The sequence below is a fragment of the Aquarana catesbeiana genome, linkage group LG03 (assembly GCF_042186555.1).
Source record: "Aquarana catesbeiana isolate 2022-GZ linkage group LG03, ASM4218655v1, whole genome shotgun sequence".
Lineage (NCBI taxonomy): Eukaryota > Metazoa > Chordata > Amphibia > Anura > Ranidae > Aquarana > Aquarana catesbeiana.
This window is the reverse complement of record NC_133326.1, coordinates 543520418-543543284: the sequence shown is the minus strand read 5'-3', so window position 1 is coordinate 543543284 and position 22867 is coordinate 543520418. Positions and strand designations below refer to the sequence as shown.

Genomic DNA, 22867 nt, shown 5'->3' with positions numbered 1-22867 from the left:
GTGTGGTGCACACAGGTGCCTTTCCACCTACTCTAAGTGTGCTTTTGAAAGCCATTCAAAATCAAGTGATTATGTACCTGTATAATGAGGCCTGATTGTCAGGTTATGAAGTGTTGTGCCAAAGCTACTGTAATTACCTTCTCCACAAACCTCATCCTTCTATTGAAACTTTTATGCTCCAAGTTTTTTGTTGGGAGGTTGCAGATTGAATAGCTGCAAATCCCTATAATTATGTGTTGCTATATCTAGCACAGAGACTGGTTGTACAGAGTAAAATAAGATTGTGCCTCTAGTGCCAGTAATCTGCCAACCCCCCCCCTCCCGCCCTCACATAGGCTTGTGATTTGCCAAGCACACAAGAACTGTACCAAAAGGAGCCCATAGCCAGGTCTATATTCAGTATCTGCCTGCATTCAGTTACACAATCTGAGGTCACAAGGTGTCTGCTAGTGTAGAAGAGTTTACAAAATTGACATATGGGGGGGGGGTCAACAAGGACTTATCAGGCAGCTCTCATGGTCATGTGAGGTCAGGCCTCCTCAATCCTGCAAAGGTCAAGTGGTTGGCTCCCAGCCATTGTAGGCTTTTAGATTGATTTTCTTTTATACATGTTGCGTATTGTTTGCCTTGACTGGGTGAATAGGCAGTGACTTTTGGCAGAAACTTTTAGGTGACTGTTCTGTAAAAAATGTTTACTGAAGTACAGACACTCAAATAGGCTGCATAAAGCCTCTGTAGTCTCCCTTGTGATTTTATTAGTGTAGCTTTATGTGTATGAACTGCGTGACAACCAGTACAGTGTGGTAAACTACAATCTCTTGTAATTTCTGATTTTGGTTTCTGTTCAGAGTTCTTCAAAAAGTATTTAAGCTTATGCAAAATATAAATCTGTAATTTTTAACATGAGCGCAGGCTCTTCTATCAAAGGTACTAATTCAGGGTACACACTATGGTGGTTATTTACTAAAGGCAAATCCACTTTGCACTACAAGTGCAGTCGCTGTAGATCTGAGGGGGACAGGCAAGGAAAATTAAACAGCATTTTTGCTTGTACATGATTGGATAATCGTCAAAGCTTCCCCTCCTAAAGCGACTGCACTTCCAAGTGCACTTGTAGTGCAAAGTGGATTTGCCTTTAATAAATCAACACCTAATGTTTTAGCTGTGCTGAAAGGAAAAAAGGCTGTACTAACCTAAGCGCACGGAGGGAGCGTTTTGTAAAAAAAAAAATTTCTATTTTTACACTAACTTTCAAAAAAAATTGGATCGCTTTTATTCCTATTATAAGGAATGTAAACATCCCTTGCAATAGAAAAAAAAGCATGATGGGACCTCTTAAATATGAGATCTGGGGTCAAAGACTGCTTAATCATTCAATTTCTCCATGCCTCCCCTGAACCCCCATCCCCTTACCTCTACCTGTTCCATGACCCCCTCCACTTCTTTCTTTTCCTGACCTAATCTCTGCCCTTTTTTTTCCTTACTATTCTTACCCTTCTCCTTTTAGGTCTCAGACATAAAAAAGGCCTAAACCTGCCTATTAGATGAGCTCTCATATTTACACTTAGGCCCCTTTCACAAATGCGGACCGTATGTCCGTATTTCATCCATCCGTTTTCGGATGAAATACGGACATACATGCATCCCTATGGGATAGCGGGTGTCAGCGGATGTACATCCGCTAACACCCGATGTCGTCCGCCTCCGCTCTCGTCCGATTCTGCGGACGGAAGAAAATCCTATTTTTCTATCCGTCTGCAGAGCGGATCGGAGGAACACGGACAGACGGTCCGTGTTCCTCCGATCCCCCATAGGGGAGTGCGGAGATCTGACAGGGCGGTCCCTGCACAGTGTGCGGGTCCCGCCCTGTCATCTGCCTGCTCAGCTGGGGAAAACGGAGCGATCCCCGCTGAGCAGCGGATAAACACGGGGCGGATCAACACGGATCCGTCCCGTGTGAAAGGGGCCTTAAAAGCAACAAAGTTGTGTGTGGGTGGCGCAATCCGAGAACACTTATTTTAAAGCGGACAGCTTGCTGTGGAGATATACTGGGGTTAAAGTCAAAGTACCCACATATATCCACAGCTGGCAGTCAGGAAATGGTTAAACTTAATTTTGTTTAACCTGTTAAACAAGTGACTGCTCACATGCTGCAGTGATGGCTAATAACCTCTCTGAGAATTGGAAGTCCCATTAACAGGCTGGATTCAGGTGGAATGCGACTCACAAGGTGACATCCTTCCCAGGCATTCGATTTAATCTTTACTTAATGCTAAAACTCTTCTGGTTAGAGGTCAAACGAGAGGCTTGACACCTGTCCCGGTCAAAGTACTTCAACCAAGGAGACTTATTTTTCATTACAAAGGCTGCTCTTTGACTGACTCTGGTGCCCCTGCTCCAAGACTGAAGTCAAACTGATACAAACAGCTCTTATTGTCATCCCAGGCCATGTCTCGTTGGTTGTATCAGATTTTGTTTTTTTTTTTTTTTTTTGGGAGGATTTCTGGAATTCTTAGGCTTAATGTATACTGCTGGTAAACCGACATTTAAGCTAATGTACATGGGGTGTTTAAGTTTGTTTTTTTTTTTTTTTTTTTTTTTTTTTTTTTTATTCCCACGCTGGACATGCGCTCTTCCCTTCTGCCTGCTGTCTCGGCTCTTGATTGGATAGATAGCGGCGCAGCCATTGGCTCCTGCTGCTGTCAATCAAATCCAATGACGTGGGTGAAGGGTGGCATTCTGCATCTACGGACGCTAATACTTGACTCGGGAGCGTGCCCCCAAGGTAATCGCGCAGGAGAGAGATTCTCCTAGGGGGTTATATGATACAGGAGGAGCTACCGGTGCTGCGGGGGGGACCCCAGAAGTCGAGGATCACTCTGTGCAAAACGAACTGCACAGTGGCGTATGACTTTAAAAAAAAAAAAAAAAAAAAATCATCATCACTTTAAGCCTTAGGTGTTCTGCAAACACCTCATCAAGCAGACCATTTTACAGAAGTTTGCACTTATGGTTAACAACTCTTGATGGTTGCTAGGACTGTCGGGATTCTGTTGGCTCTTTTTTATGGCTAGAATCCTGAGAAGGGCCAGCAGTATACCATTTCAAGACCTTAACACCAGTCTTGCTGCATTTTGCATTACTAAAGTCAAAACAAACATTTGTCAGACTGCTACATTTTGCTCTTTGGTGTACACAGTGGTGTTTACATGGTTTTTCTAACTATAATCGTCCCCTGGTGCATTTACAGTTTGTAATTAGAGCAGGGAGTAGTGGCTTTTACTTGGTCCTCTATAGAGCCATCTCTGTCCCTCCCTGGGTGGGAGGTTTGTTTACTGTGAGGGTGTTAAAAGCTGCCTCATACTATTCCCAATGCTACACTGCTGTTTGGGTTGGTATTAATATAACCCCCGCTTCCTGTTTGCTTGTCCTGAAATAACAGCTAAACTTTAATGTGTGTGTTTTTTTTTTTTTTTTTTTTTTTTTTTTTTTAATCTAGTTTTTGAAAAATGACGGAGTATAAGCTAGTAGTGGTCGGTGCTGGAGGCGTTGGGAAGAGTGCTTTGACAATACAACTAATCCAGAATCATTTCGTCGATGAATATGATCCCACCATAGAGGTGAGTTTGCTACTTGTAGTATGAAAGTACAGTCAGAGATCAAACCTGGCCTTCAGATCAATACGGGCAGATCCCCCAAACCCCCCCTGTTCAGTGGGGAATCTGTCCGCTGCTATGCAGAGCGGACAAGGACACAGCCCACTTTCCTCCTATGGGTGTGTTTGTTTTTATTTTTTTCTATCCATCTGTCTGTTTTTAGCAAATGGAATCGGATGTTGGCGGGTGTCAACGGGCACATGTCTGTTGACATTCGCTGCCCCATATAGGGCAATGGCTGGTCTGCCTGTGTGAAAGGGGCATAATGGGAACATTTCTGGCCCCAGAGCAGCAGCCAACTGGTCCAAACTCTTAGATGAAGGGATGGTAGTAATTCTACAATGTTGTGACATACACATTTTTGCAAAAATTAACTGAAGGTGACTTAAGATGCTGCTAACCTTCAGGATTTTGGTGAAGAATCTTTGAACGTTTTTACAATAAGGTCTTATTCTATAATGGTTGTGGTGAAGGGGGGGTGGTTGTAAACCCTTTACTACCACTTTTACCTACAGATGAGGCTTATCTGAAGGTACTGTGAATATCTTCTCCTAAACTTGCACCGTTCGTGAATATTCACTATATCCACATGTGACGTCATCGGCACATGTGCACTGAAGAAACTGCTTGCTCGTGCCGCTTCTTTAGTACCTGTGCCGTGACCAGCGGCACATGCGCGGGAGTGACTTCATCGCTGCTCCGGCCAATCTCCGCACCGGAGCCTGTGAATCCTGAAATGACTCTGGGAGACATGTCACTGGTCACAGCGGTGTACGGGGAACAGCTTTGTTCTAAGGTAAGCATTTCATGAGCTAGTATGCGATGCATACTAGCTCAATATGCCTTTTGTCATGCAGGTTGGGTTTTTGAGTTTACAGCCACTTTAAGACTAGCAAATAACTTTTTAGTTCTAATTTCTTCCCACTCCATTAAAGTATAGAAGCTGAATTGTGTGTAATATTGAAATGAAGAGGAGATAAAGTAGAAATTTGGCAAAATAAAATGCCCCTATCTTCCTTCAGTAACAGCCTCACAAACATGAATTATCCTGAGCTTTTGGTTTCAAATGATCGGCAAAATCTTCAGTTAATGAAGCATAACATGGATGTAATCTTCTATAAAGGGGCCTCTGGTTGTTTTGTCCATAAACAATACAAAAACTTCTATTTGGCTTGCTGTACAGTTAAATTGAAAAAGAGATCCACTATATGGCCAAATCTCTACCATTGACATCCAACCTCTGAGCTTGTTGGGACATCTCATTGGGGGGGGGGTGGGGGGGTTAGCAGCTCAGCTACCCTTTCAAGTTCTTGATGGGAATTAAGGATAACTATAAATCTTCTGCTGTGGTGGTACAGGACTGCAAAGCGCTTGACATTTTCTGTACAGTACTTGTCCAAATCCCTAACCTTTATCAGCTTTCTTACATGTGTGTTTGTTTTGTGTTTTGTTTTCAGGACTCTTATAGAAAACAAGTGGTCATTGATGGAGAGACCTGCCTACTGGACATCCTGGACACAGCAGGTCAAGAAGAGTATAGTGCAATGAGAGACCAGTACATGCGGACAGGGGAGGGTTTCCTCTGCGTCTTTGCAATTAATAACACTAAATCCTTTGAGGACATTCATCATTATAGGTACAGTGTGATACTTCTGCAACGATGAAGTGTCTGTAATAAAAAAAAAAAAAAATCTCCTGCAAAAGACCTTTCCTATACTTGTCGGCCATCATTTCTCAGTCTTGGCTCTCTTGTAAAGCAACAGCCTTGTCACATTTGGGTGTGTCTGATGCCTCATTCCCCACTGCACATTGTGGTTTCATCCACTGGACCCCTATGTCCCCCTGTATATGTTGAGGACGCAAGCCACAGACACTAAGTCTTCACATCTGCAGGAAAGGGTATAAAGTTGTGTTTTTTTTTTTTTTTTTTTTGGGGGGGGGGGGGTTCTTAAAAGCAGCTTTTTATACTCACCCCAGTGTTTTTCAGCTCTTTAACTACAAGACACTTGCCCTTGCTGAGCCTCCTTTTTTAGGCCTTGTTTACTCTTGCATTAGGCATGTGTGATGTGGTGGGTTAAAATGCGTGGCTAGGCTGCCTTTTTTTACACCCTCTTAAGCTGAAAAGGCGGTGGATGGGGGTGTTCACATGCTGCTGCAATGTGATTGTGGTGTGATAATGTGAGGTGAAATGGCACCTCCCCACCTATATATTTTTTTTTATTTTTTTTATTTTTATTTTATTTTTATTTTTTTTCAGAGGGCAAAACAATGTAAACGAGCCCTTAAAGAGCCTAGCAATATGTAGAATACACTATCTGACACTGCATGTAGTCATGTTTATGTTGAGGCAAAATAAAACTACTACATTTTTGACATGCATACTCCCAGGTTTAAACAATTCAAGTGTAGAAATCAAGTGAGCTCTTAGCTTTGTTTAAGCTGACAACCTTGTCTTCACTGCATTGCAATCACATGCAGTGTTGTCGGCCCTCCTGGACTCCCACCTGGACCACAGCACGCCCTCCTTCATACCCATAACCTTTTGAGGAGATGTCTTCTAGTCTAGCATAGGAGAAAACTAAGCTGGGCTGATGGGATTTTAGTGCAACATTGTTAATCGCTCACTGGATTTCTGGCAGACCACCAGGTGGATAATCTGTTTTCAGTGGAGGTAAATTCTACTTGTAACAGTTTGGTAGTTTGTGGCATATGCTTTGTGTGAATCAACCTTTTGTAGAACAGTTTAGCTTTGGTCTGTTGGCTCTCTATTGTGATGAGCAGCCTTGCTGACCAGTTACAAGGCAGGGCAGGATTGTGTAAATGCTGAACCTCTGGCCTGCCATATTTTTATTCTGTGGATTCTTCAGTTTACCTATAGCCTGAAACCTTTGAAAGGGGGGCATCCAACTTTGGGCATTTAACCTGAAATCCAATTTCTTCTTCCTTAACTCAGCTTTGCCATCATGCTCATTGCATTCCTTGGTAAGAATACTCTTAATGGAATAATGCACAGAGAAGGATCTGATTTTGACTTCTGAACCTACTAAGATTATCCTGAATGTACTCCATCACATAGATGGCCTATGATCAGAATCGTTAGACAGTGCTCCGAACCCACCCCCCCTGGCATTTTGATCAGTTTTTGAAGCCATTAGTACTACTGACACCCCCCCCCCCCCCCTTACACTTCGTTACGAGGCAGTGGCAGCACAGTCTGAAGGCTGCTTGAAATCCTCTAGGACTGATCTAAGATTGGAACATGGGACTTCCTGTGAGATCTTTTGAGCAAGGGTGAGGTTGCATTCCTCACTAAATTTTGAATACACTTCTGACACAATTTGTTCCAAAAGGAACAGTCTGGACCCACAATTATGACAAGCTCTTCTTGGGCTTGGTACCCAAATTTGAAATTTTGGCAGGTCAGGCCTAATTCATGGCAACCCCAGACCAAAGTATGAGCTGGCAGGTAATCCAAAAAGATCTATTACCATGAGAGCATTCACACCTGTTGTCAGTGACTTCAGACAAGCCCCAACCTTGACACTACAACCAAGAAAAGACCCTAGTTACAGCAAGGAAGTATGTGCAGCAAGGCAGAAGAGCTTACCTAAGTCCCATTAATGTCTGGTGAACTACCTTTGACTCAACCTTAACTGCAGAGGAGCTGCCTTGCCTGCAGAGGAGCTAGGTTTAGGTAGAGGAACTCAAACTTTCTGGGAACCATGTAAAAAACCAAGCTGGAAGTAACTATGCACATGCCTGCGGGTATGCAGGAAATTCAAGAACTGATGGTCAGGAGCAAAGGGGAACTTTTAACCTCTGCGTAAATCCTTTAGGTAGGTGGAGCCTACCATCCTGGAGGATCACTTAGGAAAGTGAAGATTTGCATTTTACTCTTAAATTACTGGTTTGTTGTTTTTTTTTTTTTTTTTTATTATTATTCATCTTCTGTACAATGTAATGTGTTGAGCGAGTAGCCTACAAGGCACAACAGATGAATATTAAGTATACTAAAATTTTCAGCTCCTTAGATTGGTTGCGATTACTGTTTTGTCTGCTTTCCCTGTAGAGAACAGATAAAAAGAGTAAAAGATTCAGAGGACGTACCAATGGTTTTAGTCGGCAACAAATGTGACTTACCTTCTAGAACGGTAGACACCAAGCAAGCTCAGGACTTGGCGCGGAGCTATGGAATTCCTTTTATTGAGACATCTGCAAAAACCAGACAGGTAACGTACAGCATGGATCACTGAGACCTCACAATATGCAGGGTGTTGGCCAGTTTAAATAGAAGCCTGTAAACTGTCATTCTCCATTCTTCCTTTTTTATTTATTTATTTTTTTTAAAGCTTTAAATCCAGTTTGACGTCTTCTCTTAACCATTAATGGGGGGGGGGGGAGGGATGCATTCAAAGACTTGCTGGCTTCTGACAAATTCCAAAAACTTTGTGTAATTTGCACACACGTCTTGCTGGTTTTTTTTTTTTTTTTATTTTTTTCCCCCTAATTTGATTAAGCCTACACAATTTGGGTTAGACATTGGTACATTTAAAGCTGAACTTTAGGTACGGATGATATTGCGTGGTTAACGATGGTCCAGCTTGCAACAGTTTAAAGTGATATTGTAAAGAAAAATCTATCTATCATTTTTTGTTAAGAAAAAAGTTATATTTGCCACCTCCTGTGCAGTTGGTTTTGCACAGAGCAGCCTGGATTATCCTCTTATCGGGTCCCTCTTTGCTGCTCCAGGCCCCTCCCTATAGAGTGCCCCCACAGCTAGCAGAGCTCTGTGTTTACATTCAGACACAGAGCCTGGCCCCCTCTCTCACCTGGTTGGCTGACTGACTTTTGCTCCTGCAGCTGTCAACCAATGGCGCCACTGCTGTGTCTCAGCTAATCAGTGTCTCAGATGGCTTAGACATTCGTGGACATCACTGGGGAGAGATGGGGTGCTGGGGTGGCTGCTATTCACAAGGCATTTTTATCTTAATGCATTAAGATATATATATAAAAAAAAAACTTGTGCCTTTTACAACCCTTTTTTAAGTATGCATCTGCCATACATGTGGAAGCAGAGAATTGCTGTGGTAGGAACAGCTAGTACAGTGATTGCCACTGTCTTCTGGGTCCTGTGCCCAGCGGCTGCTCTGCTGCATACTAGCCAAGGGGGCTAACTTGGCACAGGCAACATTCACAAAATGCCTTGCATTTAAAAATGCAAGAAATTCTAGATTGGACAAAGGGGCGAGGTAGTGCAATGACAACACAATCTCCATTTTTGTCTAGTTGGAGAATGCCTTCCATTCATTGAGAAATGCAAAGCATTCTGTGAATGACACTATTGCTGAGTTCCGCCAACACAGCAGGTAACTTCTCAGCATAGGATGCAGCAGTTGGTGGTGATCACATCTGTCCAACAGGTATGGAATTTGCTTACTTTGGTCCAAGCTGGACTAGTGTAACTATGCAAAAAGTGTGACTTTTTTTTTTTTTTTTTTTCCCCCTGGTAGTTTAGTCCTATTGCTTAGTCTTGCTTTTCCCTAGATCTAGTAGGAAGATGGCTTCTTGTCCAGGAATGACAAATATTCCCCTCTGAGTAGGAGTGACTCAAGTCGTTTCGACTTGGAAAAAGGTTCCTGTACTACTTTGGGGGCGACTTGCATTGACTTCTATATAGAAGTCATTTTGCAAGTCGCTGCTGCTGTCGTGTGCAGGTCACCTGAGGCAGTCGTGCTGCCTCAGCGTGCTGCCTCAGCGTGAACCGGCTCTACCTGTTCAGTGTATTAGAGCCAGGCAGTTGGCATTACAGACAACTAACCTTTTTAGAATCAGGTCAGCAGTGGCAGCCTAATTGGCACCTGATCCAGTGAGCAATCTGTTATCTGGTGATTTATAAGAAGGAAACCATAAATACAACTTCAATTCATAGACCATCCTGTGTCTGGCAGTAATTCTTACAGTAGCATTACTGTACAAGCTGCCTACACATCCCCTCCTGCCTATTGAAAGTCTTTTTTTTTTTTTTTCTTTTACAGCTTGTTTAGTCTTTTCTGATGAGATGAAGAATATTATCTTAAGTTTAACTGCCTTATAAGTTTAAGACTCCCACACTGTTCAGGCTCTGTCCACCTTTACTCCCGTGTGTTCAGTACAAAGGTTTCCCCAGCTCTGATAACATATCCTACTTGTGCAGTCTTATCAGGATTACCTTGTGCTCAAAACAGAATGTCATATGTTTTAAAAAAAAAAAAAAAAGCTAAAGAAATAAAGATTGCGGTCGGAAATTCACACCAATACTATACAGCTCCAAGTTCTATGAACACAAATCCAATACTGCACATATATATGTAAATGTATTGGTAAACTCTCACGTTTAAAAAAAAAAAAAAGACTAAACCTAGAACTGTGTATAATTTTCAAGAAGTCTGGAAAAAAAAAAAAACTTCCGAACAGTGCCAGGAAATAGTATTTCTACCACCATGGAAAATTTAGGGCAGACCTTTCAAGTTTTATAAAGTCAAATCGGACAGGCACCCTTTCAGAAAGCCAGAGTAAAATTTAAGAGGATCCAAACTTCAATCCTTATGGAGTGGAAAAAGGAGAAAGTAAGACCTTTCCTACCTTTTTAATACAGGAAATGCATTTAAAGTGTCTTGATTTATCAACTGCCCAGCCCCCTCCTTAAAGTGGTACTGTTTGCTATAATAAACCCTGTCTACAACTGATGAGATCTTGCAGCACAGTATAAACTGGATGTGCATACTTGATATAATTGGTTAACCATATCAAGGCTTGGGTTCTGCATTGTATGCTAATGGCTAGGGTTACGCCGATACTAGTATCGGTACCGAGCATTTGTGCAAATGCTCAGATGCCTAATCTGATACCTGGGCAGTCAGGGGATGATCAGTGTGTTGGTGGGGGCTGTTACAAGCACCGATCTCCCTGTATAGCTTTTAATAAAGCAGCTTCTCCTCCTCCCTCCCGCAGCTTTCAGCTGCTTTATTGAAATCTATACAGGGAGATTGGTGCTCCTAATGCCGCACCCATAGTCCCTGACTGTCCTCCGTGTCGACCTCCGCTCCCCTCTGTCCATTCATCTTTTGTGCAGCTGAGGCTGCAAAGTAAGGGACTGGGGAATCTGTGTCCTTAGTCCCTTTCTCTCTGAGGAGATGTCAGGGGTCTATTTAGACCCCTGCTATCCCACCAAAACAGCACAGTGTGTGTGTGTGTGTGTTTGTTTTTTTTTTTTTTCCCCCCCCATGTAGTTCACAAACCTTTGTGCACACGTATCAAGCATCAGACCTTTGTTTCCTGGGCGGGGCAAGGAGAGGAGTTCTTCAGGATGCAAAAAGTTAAACCACTTACTGACTGGCTCATGTAGATGTACATCGGCAGTTTGAAGATGGATATCTCGGTAACGGCAGCAGTTGCTGCCACAACCGAGGTATCCATATTTAGAGCTGGCGGTTCTGTTTACAATACTGGTGGTGCCACCGCCCTCCGCCGCTACCGAAGGCTCTGGTAAGCGGTGATCGGGACCTTTCCGTGTCTGTGTATGGAGACGAGCGAGGGGAGGATAGCCCCCACCCGTCTCCATACTATAGGAAGTTTCTTCCACCCATACGTCTTAAAGGCACTTTTTTCAAATTAATTTTAATATTTTAAAAAATTTAAAGCGGGGTTCCACCCAAATTTTGAACAATATCTGTATGTATTCTCTTCGTTGCCTAGATGCTGACATGCCGTTTAAAAAAATTTAAATCGCCGTAATTACCTTTTATTTTTCTATTCTTCTTTGCACTTCCTGGTTCTCCTCCCGTGGGAGTAGGCGTGTTTATAGCCTCTCCCAGACTCCTGGGAGCTAGTCTCAGGCTTCCCAGGATGCCACTGAGCATGTGTGGGAACGAGCGGTGAATGCTGGGAGCACAGCATTCACCACATCCAGGAAATGCTTGTGGGCTTCAAATGCCCACAATGAAGATGGAAACCGCCTGCAGTGAATAATATAAGTTATTCTTTCCGACGAAATCTGACACAGGCGGACATATTACACACAATGTGAGTATGTAATGCTGAGAAGCAAAGTTTGTGAATGAACTCAAAAAAAAAGATAGGTGGACCCCCGCTTTAACGTGCCCCGACTAGCTCACACACAATCGACCACATACATGAGTAGCGCCCCCATATGAAAACTGTGGTCAAACCACACATGCGAGGTATCGTCGCGATCGGTAGAGCGAGAGCAAGAATTCTAGCCCTAGACCTTCTCTAACATGCAATCTGTAGAATTTTTTTTTTTTTTTTTTTTTTTTTTTTTAAACCTCGCCTATGGAGATTTTTGAGGGTAAAAGTTTGACGCCATTCCACGAGCGGGTGCAATTTTGAAGCGTGACATGTTTGGTATCAATTTACTTGGCGTAACATTTATCTTTCTCAATATATCTTTATTCAAAGTGCATTTTTTTTTTTTTTTTTTTTTTTTTTTTTTCCCAAAAGTGCTCTTGTAAGACTGCTGTGCAAATACGGTGTGAAAAAAAGTATTGCAATGACCGCCATTTTATTCTCTAGGGTGTTAGAAAAAACAAACTATAATGTTTGGGGGTTCTAAGTAATTTAAATGTTTAAAACAGTTTTTTTTGCTAGAAAATACCTAGATTCCAAAACGAGGCTAGTCCTTAAGTGGTTAAAGCATTCCCATTGACTTTTTGGGGGAACAGGGATGGTTGGAATGAAATTCTGCATATGAGTGTATTCAGGGGTAGGGAAACCAAGCTGATAATATGCTTAAGTGTGAATGGGGCTGGCTTATTCTGACTAATAGAAGCTGACTATAGAGTCACCTGTATAATTCTGCTCCAAAGAAACAACCAGAAAGGTAAGCAATATTAGGTATGCTGTCTAAATGGGAACACAATGAATGTGTGTGGGGTTTTTTGTTTTTGTTTTTTCCAAATTTGGCTGCAAAAGTGGAAATACTTCTAAAGTGTGACTTTAAATGTAAAGTGGAAAGCCTGTTCTGTTGGGTAACATTAACAAAAGACGCTAAAGATGTTTGATTATGTTAAAAAGAAAAATGACATTGGAACAGCTTACACACTATTCTTAATAAACTGGCTATACATTATCCAGTTTTCTTTAGATTTAACTTCAACTATGTAGTGCAAGGGCCTGCCTGATTTGCCTACTAATTGAAAGTGTGTTTAATCTCTATATGGTTTTGGTAAATCTAAAGGGGGGAAATTGTACAAAATATTGTATAAATGTATGGCCAGCCAAGTCTCGAACCAAACAACCTTTTTGTGCAAAGTGAATCAAGGGTTTAAAAATTCCCACGTTTCCCGGGAAGGTCTGATCTTTGGTGTTGGTCTCTTCTTCTCCTCCTCCTCCTCTCTGCATTGATAAAACATTCCTGACTTCTCTGTAAAAATGGAACAATCAATTTTTTTTAAATCTGCAAGTTTGCCTTTGTGTGATTTTCCTTTTTTAATCTGATGGACATCTTAATTTACAGTAATCCTGCCATCTCTCTCCACGATTCTGAATTTCCTGTCTAATCTGAGTGGAGTACAGCTTTTTTTTGTTTTGTTTTTTCCCTTTTTACGCTGCTGTAGACTTTCTGAAAAAAGAAAAAAAAATAGCTGTTCGACTTGTTAGAACTGAATTTTACAATTTTATATTTGCTGGTGAGACAAAACCTATAGTTTAAGTTGAGCAACCTGATCTAAATGTGTATAAAACAAGAATCTGAACTTCTTTCTAATTCTAAATATATTCTTTAAAATGGTAAATTTGTAAGTGCTTTGGCAGGTTGATAATTTACATTGTAAACCGTATTAGTCTGTCTTGTTTGCATGTACAGTGTTCATTGTCTGGTAGCCTTGTCTGCTTTTTTTAAGAGAAATTCCATGGCATGCCTTTTCGAACAGTGCAAATGTGTTAGCAAGATAATGAAGTGGAAGGAGAGAGAGAGGAGAGGGGTAGCATAAGGAGCCAATCCTAGTGATGCAGTACTAACAAGCATCCTGCTGGAGACTAGTGACAGATGAGGGCATTTGTCTGGGGAGGTCAAGACCTGCAAGTGCCTACTAAATTGCTATAGAGAAAAATCAAGTCTTTTGCCAGACAGACTGTTTTGTTACAGAGCTGTATAAATTTTGGGACTGAATGGAGAAAAATTCTTATAAAATGGCTCCTTGTATTTAGCAGTTTCTATAGAGCGCAACTTTAGGGAGCTACTGAAACATTAAAGAGATGCAACTTGCTTTGGAAGCTTTTAGCCATATAGCCCGTCCTTAGATGGTCTGACCAGGACTGTTCAACTTCCAGTGAGAGAGAGCAGTCCTAATGCAAAGTCCTGTCCGCATGTCCTAACTTGGCTGTCCCTTTTTGTACATGTAAGTTTGTACAAAGAAACAAGACCCGTCTTGTGGAATGTGTCGACCGTGTGGGGTCTGTGTATTCTGCAGTAGGGCTTTAAGCAGCACGAATTAGGCAGTCAACACTGCTACAAGCAAAACCTGCACATGCCTGTTCCATGTACAGACCTAACAAATACAGTTTACGTTGTTACTGCACTAAAACAATATAATATTACTCCAGCAGTTTCTTTTTATTACTGTTGTAGAGATCCTTTGTGATCTCTTTATCGGATCCATCACAGTGGTCCCACTTTTTTAGTCTTATCACTGTCCCAGTATTTTTTAAAGGGGGTTGTGTTTTACAATGCAGAGAGTGGAGGATGCCTTTTATACATTGGTGAGAGAGATCCGCCAGTACAGATTGAAAAAACTGAGCAAAGAGGAGAAGACCCCCGGCTGTGTGAGAATTAAAAAGTGCCGTGTCATGTGATTGGTAAGTGCCGATTGCAGATGTGTCTTGAAGCATTCTTTGTGTGATCAGCGTTTGGACACCCCAGTCAGTATTGTTGAATGCCTCGATTATCAGACCAAACGGCTGAGAGAGCTCCCACTTTTTAAATAGGGCTGCTAAATCCGTTATTAAACTGATTGCTCAAAACGCAACACAGGGCTAAGTTTAATGGCACCATACAATAACCATCTCAGTGTTAGGGCTGGTTCACTTCAAACGCACACTCCAATGTGTTTCTGCATGCGAGTTTTTGTTTTGTTTCCGGATGTATTACAGATGCCGGGTTTTTTCACTGCACTGGGGGGGGCGGGGTCCAGTGTGTTTTTGATGTGTTTTTGTTCAACCCCACAGTCTGCACTAGTGTGAACTGCCATTGGAAACCATATGACCTACTTTCCATGTGAACTGGCCCTCATAGTTTTGGATGGAAGGTTGAGGCCAAGTTCACACTGGCATTGAAAGCAAGCTTTTGAGGGGCATTTTTAGCGCTCCTCAAACGCTTATGTAAATGATACCATGGACAGCACATTGTGCTGTTCACATTATCAAAACGTGAAGCGTTGCCGTCGCTTTGCTTTAAAAATGGAAGCCTTGTGCCAAGTATGGAGCAGTTCAAGTCTTTCAGCACCTCCCATTTCATTTCTATGGTAACGCTCTGCAAACGCACTAAGTTTATATTCCTCCCACTTTTTTTGGGGGGGGGGGGGGGGGGGGGTTAAAATGTCCCACAATGCCTTGTAATAGAGTATAGTGTCCTGAAGTCACTTCCTTCTATGCACTTCTGAGTGTAGGTGTGTGGACCATGATATATCCATCCTTTGGATCCCCCTGGTGAACTTGTCACTGGTGGTAGGAAATACAAACTTTGTACATTCTTTTAAAGCTGAACTTTCTTGGAGGGGGAAAAACTAGGGTGTTGACCTCAGTAGTACCCTGTTGCTCCTTTTGCCCAGTCACAGGCTGGGGCAAGTCTTGGACCAGGTCCTATGGCATTTAAACAGTGTTGATTTCATGGAGGTCAAGGGGTGCCTGGACCACATGAATAGCAGAACAGTATGCAGATCATGGTAGACTATGGGTGCTGCAACTGTGGGTAGCCTTCTGACAAACATTGTTTTTGTGACTTCTGTGCTTTAAATTGCTCTCCAGAGAATGGAGTCCAAGATTTTAGGGCTGCACTTGCTGTAAACTGTTGTGGGATCAGCTTGATAGTTGGGCAACTAGCATTTTCAGACAACAGCCACTTCAACATTTCTTCTCAAAATGGGGTAAAGTATGCATAAAGCAAAGTTTTTTTTTTTTTTTTTTTTTTTTTTTTTTTTTTGCCTTCTTGGGGTTTTCCTCATAGTGCCCGTTTGTCACTGTTATTGAAAGTATGTTTTGGGGTGAGGGGAAATTTGAGTTATCACCAAAACATATTTACAAGGGAAGTTTTCCAATGGGGACACCTATTTCAGTTAGAACTGTGTGGGAGGTAAAATGTCCTTACTTTGAGGTTTCCTGCATGTTACAAGACAGGTTAAGGAAAATGTCTTGCAATTGGATAGGTTGCTTAATGAACAAGCAAATTGAGGGAGATTTAACCTTTCCCTACTCAAGCAAAACTCTTTAAATTTTTTTTTTTTTTTTTTTTTTTTTTTTTTTCTTTCATATTTTAACTTTCTTTCCTTTCCTCCTAGGGAGTGGATGATGCTTTTTACACTTTAGTACGAGAAATCCGAAAGCACAAAGAGAAGATGAGCAAGGAGGGCAAAAAGAAGAAGAAAAAGTCCAAGTCAAAGTGCGTCATTCTGTGAATACATGCCAGAGGCGAATCCTATTGTACATTTTACACTAAATTATTAGCATTTGTTTTTATTTTTTCTGGTTTTATCTTATGGGACTTGTGGCTACTGCTTAACTGTTTGCATCTCTGCCTCTTGTGCCAGTACTTTTGTGGTGGAAGCGCCTGTGAGACTCCTGGAGCCGGCTTTTGTGCATGTAGCAATCGATGTTTCATGATGTGCGCCGTTCGATCTCCACATCCTGTTGTCTTGCCACTTTCCCTTCTTGAAAACCCTACTGCATGACTAAGGCACGCAAAACTAAGGATTGACTTTCCTGGCACTTTTTTTTTTTTTTTTTTTTTTCCCTCCCCATGAACAGCTGTACCACTAGATGGAGGCATATCAGCCCCAGCGGATACTCCAGCCACTGGTAACTTCACTAGATATACTTTTTAAAGCCACATCCCTACAACTTCTCCTGAACTCTTTTTGAGAGCTTTCAATGCAACTTAACCAGCTCAGCTAAAACCTTCTACCCACAATGTGACAAAATGGTGCTAACAGCCGTCTTTGAAGCTATGTGGTTTGTGCATTACATGTTCACCAAATTGGAGGTGAAAAATCTTTTGTGTTCCTGGAAGGTTGGACTTTTTTTTTTTTTTTTTTTTTTTTTTTTTTTTTTTTTTTTTTTCCCCTCAACCCCCCCCCCCATGATTGGGACAATGTTATGTTAGACTAAAGTAATTTCAGCATATTTTTAGCCAAAATAAAGAAAATAACTCTGGCACGTTTTCCAATAATGAACCAGCTTTGCTGGAAGGTCTAGACAAACCATTTGATTACAAGTTGAGGCAATTCAATGGTACCTGGAGGAGATTCAGGAAATCTAATGACATGACTTCTCATTCTGCATCTGCTAGCAATGCTTGTCAGTAATGTTGCATTTATTTCAACTTGAGCTATTTTATGGTCTAAGACCTTTCTCATGACTGGCAGAATTTTGGGGTGTTCTACACATGGAAAAACTCCTTCACCACAAACATGTACAGCTCAGTTTCCAAAAGGGCTTGGTCCTGTGTATGTGAAGCAGAGTGAAATCAGCTCTCCTTGGGCTTAATGGTCCACCATGAGGTCTAGGGTGACTTGCAGTGAAACCGAACTGCAATTTTAGTGGTTTGGACTTAATGTTGGCTTAAGTTTCCTTTTTCGTTCTGCCTGTGGGCTGAACAAAATTGGCTTCCTCAATCCATGTTAAATGGCACAGATGGACCAATCTCCCCTGCCAGCTATTGTATCCTAACAGCCAGCTCCAGTGCCTGTCAGGATACCTGAAGAGTGCCTACAACTGCTTGATTGGATGCAGGTTCTGTTTGGCTCCCTGCAATCTTTCCATCATTGCAGATTATTTTCATCCAGAAGTGGTAGGAAGTAGCCGTACTTGGTACAATGTGAGAACAAGATGCTAGGTTACAAGCACTTGGGTTAGATATTGCTTCCCGCCTTTTGGTAATATATTTCACCTCGTCAGAGCAAAGAACAAAATGGGGACACTTCAATTTCAATGCAGACTATTAAAAGAATAATTTGCAAAACTATTCAGCCAAAGAGGGACATCTGTTAAACAGCACGCTTGAGTTCTGGACTTCCCTGTTGACTATGCTGCAGTTAAGCAATGCAATCTGGTTTTGGACCAGCTTGTGATTGGATGATGAAGCAACAGGTGCCTGAGAGCCTGAAGTAGAGGCAACACTGCAAAACAATCAGTCCTGCTGTGCAGGGAATTGCAAAACTCCACTATTAAAGTAGTACTAAACCCTCAACATTTTTAGCTTAACCTATTGAGCACAATCAAACATTCCCCAGAAAAAAAAATTGTTACCCCTGCACTTGCAGTTAACAATTTTTAATGCTGCTCTGTTCTGCTTCCCTGAAATTTTGATTTTCACAGGAAAAAGTGGGAAGTGCAGTCTAAAGACTGGTACACACTAGAATTATTTTTGTTTGGTCCCAGCTCGCTGAAAAAAAAAAACTTGACATCCTCTTTACTAATGTAATATGTTGGTGTGGTGCTCTGCCTCTGTGTTCTGACAGGGACTAGCCATTGGCTGCCAGTGCTGATTGGATGTGGGTTAGATGCTGGCTTTCCCAGCATGCCCATTTAACAGAAGCCAGGTGAGACCAATCTCTGTAGAACAGACGGCAGTACATATGGGCTGAAGTTGGCTGCTGCAGCCGGAACTTCTGAATTCAGGATTCTTCTTTTTTTTTTTTTTTTTTTTTAACTTTTTGCCCATGTTTACAAAGCTTTAGCCAATTTAGGGGAAGGAGCAGGAGAGAGCCTTGACATCCTAGGTTACAGGGCTGTGTTTCTATTGACAGTGTAAGGAGACACAACTCTAGTCCCTGCATGCAAGTGTGGGGCAATGCTGAAGGAGAAAGGAGCCATCCTGAAACTAGAAGCCTGGGTTGGCTGTCATGGCACCAGCTTAACGTGGAACATAGGCAATGGTTAAGACATAAGAAGCAGCACTGTCAGTAAAGGATTAAATCAGTTACTGAAAGTGCCTAAACAGGGTTTAATAATCTCTTTAACATAGACCTATCTATAAACTCATTGAAGGTGTGTGTGGTGGGTTTTTTTTTTTTTTTTGCAAAACTACAGAGTATTTTTTTTCATTGTGATTTTGGCCCAGAGATGTCCACATGGTGGCTGGGGCTACTAAATATTAACATCTGGCAGAATTAAAATCGGCCATGTGCTTTGGTAGCTCAGACTAACAGTTCTTGCTCTAGTAACGTGATGGTAGAGGGTTGCTTGCTCTGCACATCCATTTACAAGGCATCTTTTTTGTTCCTTTTGATGAATACAGGGTGTGTAAACCGTGGGCTCTTCATCATTTTTTTTTTTTTTTTACAGAATGCCTTGCATCAGTGAAAACCTATTAAAAAAAAAAAATAAATAAATAAACTTTGTGAATGGAGGAGGTAGAGGGCGAGCAATTGGCTATCAGCTGTACTAGGGCTGACGCTATAAATCTGAATGGCCAAAGTTCATGGCTGATACAAGTATTCAGCAGAATAAATCAAACACGCTTACCATCTCCAGCTGTAATCTGGACCGAGGTGGTAAAGCATTACATATTTATTTTTCTGAATCAGTTAAATGGAATATATCTCTTCACCTTGTATACCTGGGCATAGTGACCACCCTTTAAATCTAAGCTGAACTTAAGCATTTTTCAAGGTGCACATCTTGCTACAGTTTTCTGTTGGAAGGTTGGATGATTGAGTGTTCTTTTGCCTTTTGGCTAGCGCAACCATGCAGGCATTTCATCTGTGTTCAGAGTACCAGGATGGTGTTCAATTTTTATAATCCTCTTCCCCAAGTATTCATGAATGATTGACACCCAGAGATCTCCTTGTGATGCCTGGGGAGGTGCCATTGGGACACATTCAGTAGTCTGAGCCAAGTCGCAGCCATCCTGGTAGAGGCTGTATCCGAGAGTTGTGAGATGCTAGTATGTGTGTACTTTTTTTGCTCTGATTCTTAAATGGTCCCATCCCACAAAACGCCTCAGTGCTGGCAATACAGAGGGAAAATGCAATGTTTGTGGAGCCTAAATGGAAGTAATGACTCTGGTGTGTTTTTTTTTTTTTTTTTTTTGTGGGGGTTTTTTTTTTTTTTTTTTTTAAATATAAATGAAATTCTTCCTTGCAAAGCTTGGGCTACTCACATGTAGCTGGTAATCCAGGACTACCTCAGTACTATTGTGACCGGTTTGTAGAGGTGTGTGTGTGTGTGTGTGTGTGTGTGTGTGTGTGTGTGTGTCTGTCCTCTCCACTTGCCATCCAGTTAGCTTTTTGAACAGTGCCACCTCTGTATTAGGAGTGGCTTTTCCTGCTGCCCAGTTTGGTCTGGTCTAAATGAGGCTTTTCAGCGAAAGTGACAGAGGCAAAGGAGTATTGGCTACAAAGTCATCATGAAAGCCATACTTGGTTTGGGAATTTTTTTTTTTTTTCTTGGAAAGGAAGCACATGTAGGCTGGCTGTATACTGATCCACTGAGGTCAAAACCATTAATTCAGACTAGCATCCCTGTGCACAACTACAGCAAATGTCAATACACCCATAGGCCATTGACTTTTTTTTTTTTTTTTTTTTTTTTCTGGTCCATTGCTGTGTATTGGCAGCTCATCATTCTAAATAAATGCAACCCACAAAATACCATGCAAGTACTATAAAGCAAATGTCATTGCAAAAAAAAACCTGTTGTGCCAGAAACTGTGTGAATACCTTTTTGTCTTTGACCTAACACATTTGGGGGGGTAATTTTTTTTAATAAAATGTTACTGTACACAGCTGCTCCAGCTTCTGTCTGCTACAATCAGATTCTAGCATCAGTTAAGCTTTGAAAATGGAAAGTAGTTGATCCAGATTCTGACTGCTCCAATGCTAGTAACTTTGCCTCATAATTCCAAAGCGCATTCCCTGGAATTCCTAAAGATTGGAGCAGACAGATTTTGCGAAGGGTCTCGCATGCATTCTAAAAGTGGCACAGCATGCACCAAATCACCAAATTCATATACCGGTCTAGAACTTGTACTTGAATTTGGCTCATGCTGTGTCACTTTTAGACAGGCATGTGAGACACTTCTGCAAAATCTGCCTGTGCCAGAGTCTCTCTATACGCAAATCGTTTATCTTAAATGGCTCCACTTTTGTAAGCTACGAACTGTTGGTATTTTATTTTGAATTTGGCGTGGGCATTGCACCACAATGCAAAAGTGGCACATTTTGGAACTACCTGAATATGGAACATAAGTTGCAGTCAACATCCAAAGTGTTGCAGATGCTTCATGAATTTGCTGCAACACAATACCAAGGGGAATTACACCTGAAGAGTGGCACAGCAGCTTTATTGAATCTTCTAGCTAGCTGCATCGGGGAGCTATATGAATGTTATGGTACCTCCATAGTAAAATGTGCATCTAGCTGCAATATGTATGTAAATGGGTTCATAACGTGGGACTGTAGTGTGGCCAAGGGTAAGCATCTCTTCCCATAATATGCTATAATTGCATATTATGGCAGACTTTCCTCCTGCTGCTGCCATATTCTCTCCTAGGTTTCTTTCGTAGTTAGGTGATCATTGATGACCTAACCCCTGTGCATGCACGTTGGGATTACATCATTTAGGAACCTAGCTCTATCCTCTGCATTTTTACAGATCCTACTAGTGTATAGTGCACTGATCATTACATGGCCAGTGTACACGTAAGGGAAAAAATTGCTAGGAGCAAGGGAAAATAAGTCACGTAAAGCATCCTCTTCCAAAAGGCTCTAGCTTCTTCCCAGTCTTACTTGGCTTAGTTTTGATAGCCAAATGAGGCTGGGTTCACACCTCCGATGGATGCGGCTTGCAGCAGGGGTCCTGTGTGTCCCTGTTCTCCGTTTCAGGGATGAATCTGGGCTGAATTTTTGCCTGAATTCAGCCCTGAAACTGAGCCAAAGACGCACAGTGCAAGCCGCTCCACAGCCGCAACAGAGATATGTGAACCGGCTCTATAGAGAGACTGTCACAATCTCCTGTCATGCGAAGTGAATGTGGGGAAACCCAGCCTAACTTATTCCACCAACATAGAAGGCAGACTATGTCATATATGGTTTGAAGACTCCAAGATGACCTTGCTCTGTTGCTCTTTGTTTGCTTCAAGCGGTGTCCTTTTTACATGCATTTGGAGCCAATCGAGAGAAATTTTTTTTTTTTTTTTTTTTTTTTTTTTTTTTTTTTTAAGCAACTTAACAGTTAAGACACACCAATGGGATCCATTGCCAATCCTTTCAAGATCAGAAACCAATTTTATACTAAAGTTTGATATTCAGGGTGTTCAGTAGCCTGAGCCTGGCAGACCTAATTTGTATAATGACCCTCATCTTCCCTTATCCAAGGTCTTACTGTGTTCATTTTCCACTTGCCATGCCTCACACTCCTTCCTCGTGTGTGTGTGAATGGAGAAAATAGACTTTGTTTACCTGGAATGTATTTGAACTACTTTTGTAAAAACATGCACATTTTGTACATTTGTGCTTCTTATTTTATTTCCAAGTCTGTTTCATAGATGGTGGTTGCACCGACCACATGACACAATTTAACTACAGAATAAAAATGACCACTGTTTTTCAATTCCATTTTTAGTATTTTTATAGTAATGTCTCAGTGCAAGTAATTTAGGTTTTTTTTTTTACTGTAATGCACCTATTTATTGTAATGTAATGACCTGGTGACTGTAACGATGTATGTTTATAATGAGAATTAATCACCCTTTTATCATAAACAAAATCTCAAACTATTCAGTGTGACTCACTTTTTTTTTTTTTTTTTCTCCTCCTCTCCACTTCCTGTGTTATGCAGGTCCAGTTGAAAATAGTTCTGGACTTTGTAGGGAACAACATACTGTCCTAATGGCTCTTATGATCTATAATTCTTAACTATATTTAGTAGATGGGGACAGCCATATTTGCTCATTATACATGATGTTCTACTTTGTGGGGCTGCACAATGCCTGTTTAAGA

General features: G+C 41.6%; 1 protein-coding gene across 2 annotated transcripts in view; it reads left to right on the top strand.

The window, feature by feature from the left end:
- Nucleotides 1-22644, top strand: part of KRAS (KRAS proto-oncogene, GTPase) — a 47187-nt gene extending 24543 nt beyond the window's left edge. The window contains exons 2-6 of one of the 2 annotated variants that reach the window (XM_073621464.1): nt 3500-3620; nt 5114-5292; nt 7726-7885; nt 14388-14510; nt 16208-16340. In XM_073621464.1, coding sequence (XP_073477565.1) covers nt 3510-3620; nt 5114-5292; nt 7726-7885; nt 14388-14507 — 570 coding nt within the window. In that variant the 5' untranslated portion in view covers nt 3500-3509 and the 3' untranslated portion in view covers nt 14508-14510; nt 16208-16340. Of the gene's footprint in view, nt 1-3499; nt 3621-5113; nt 5293-7725; nt 7886-14387; nt 14511-16207 lie in introns of both variants that reach the window. The other variant, XM_073621465.1, reaches the window with a different exon arrangement.
- Nucleotides 22645-22867: the final 223 nt, after the last annotated feature.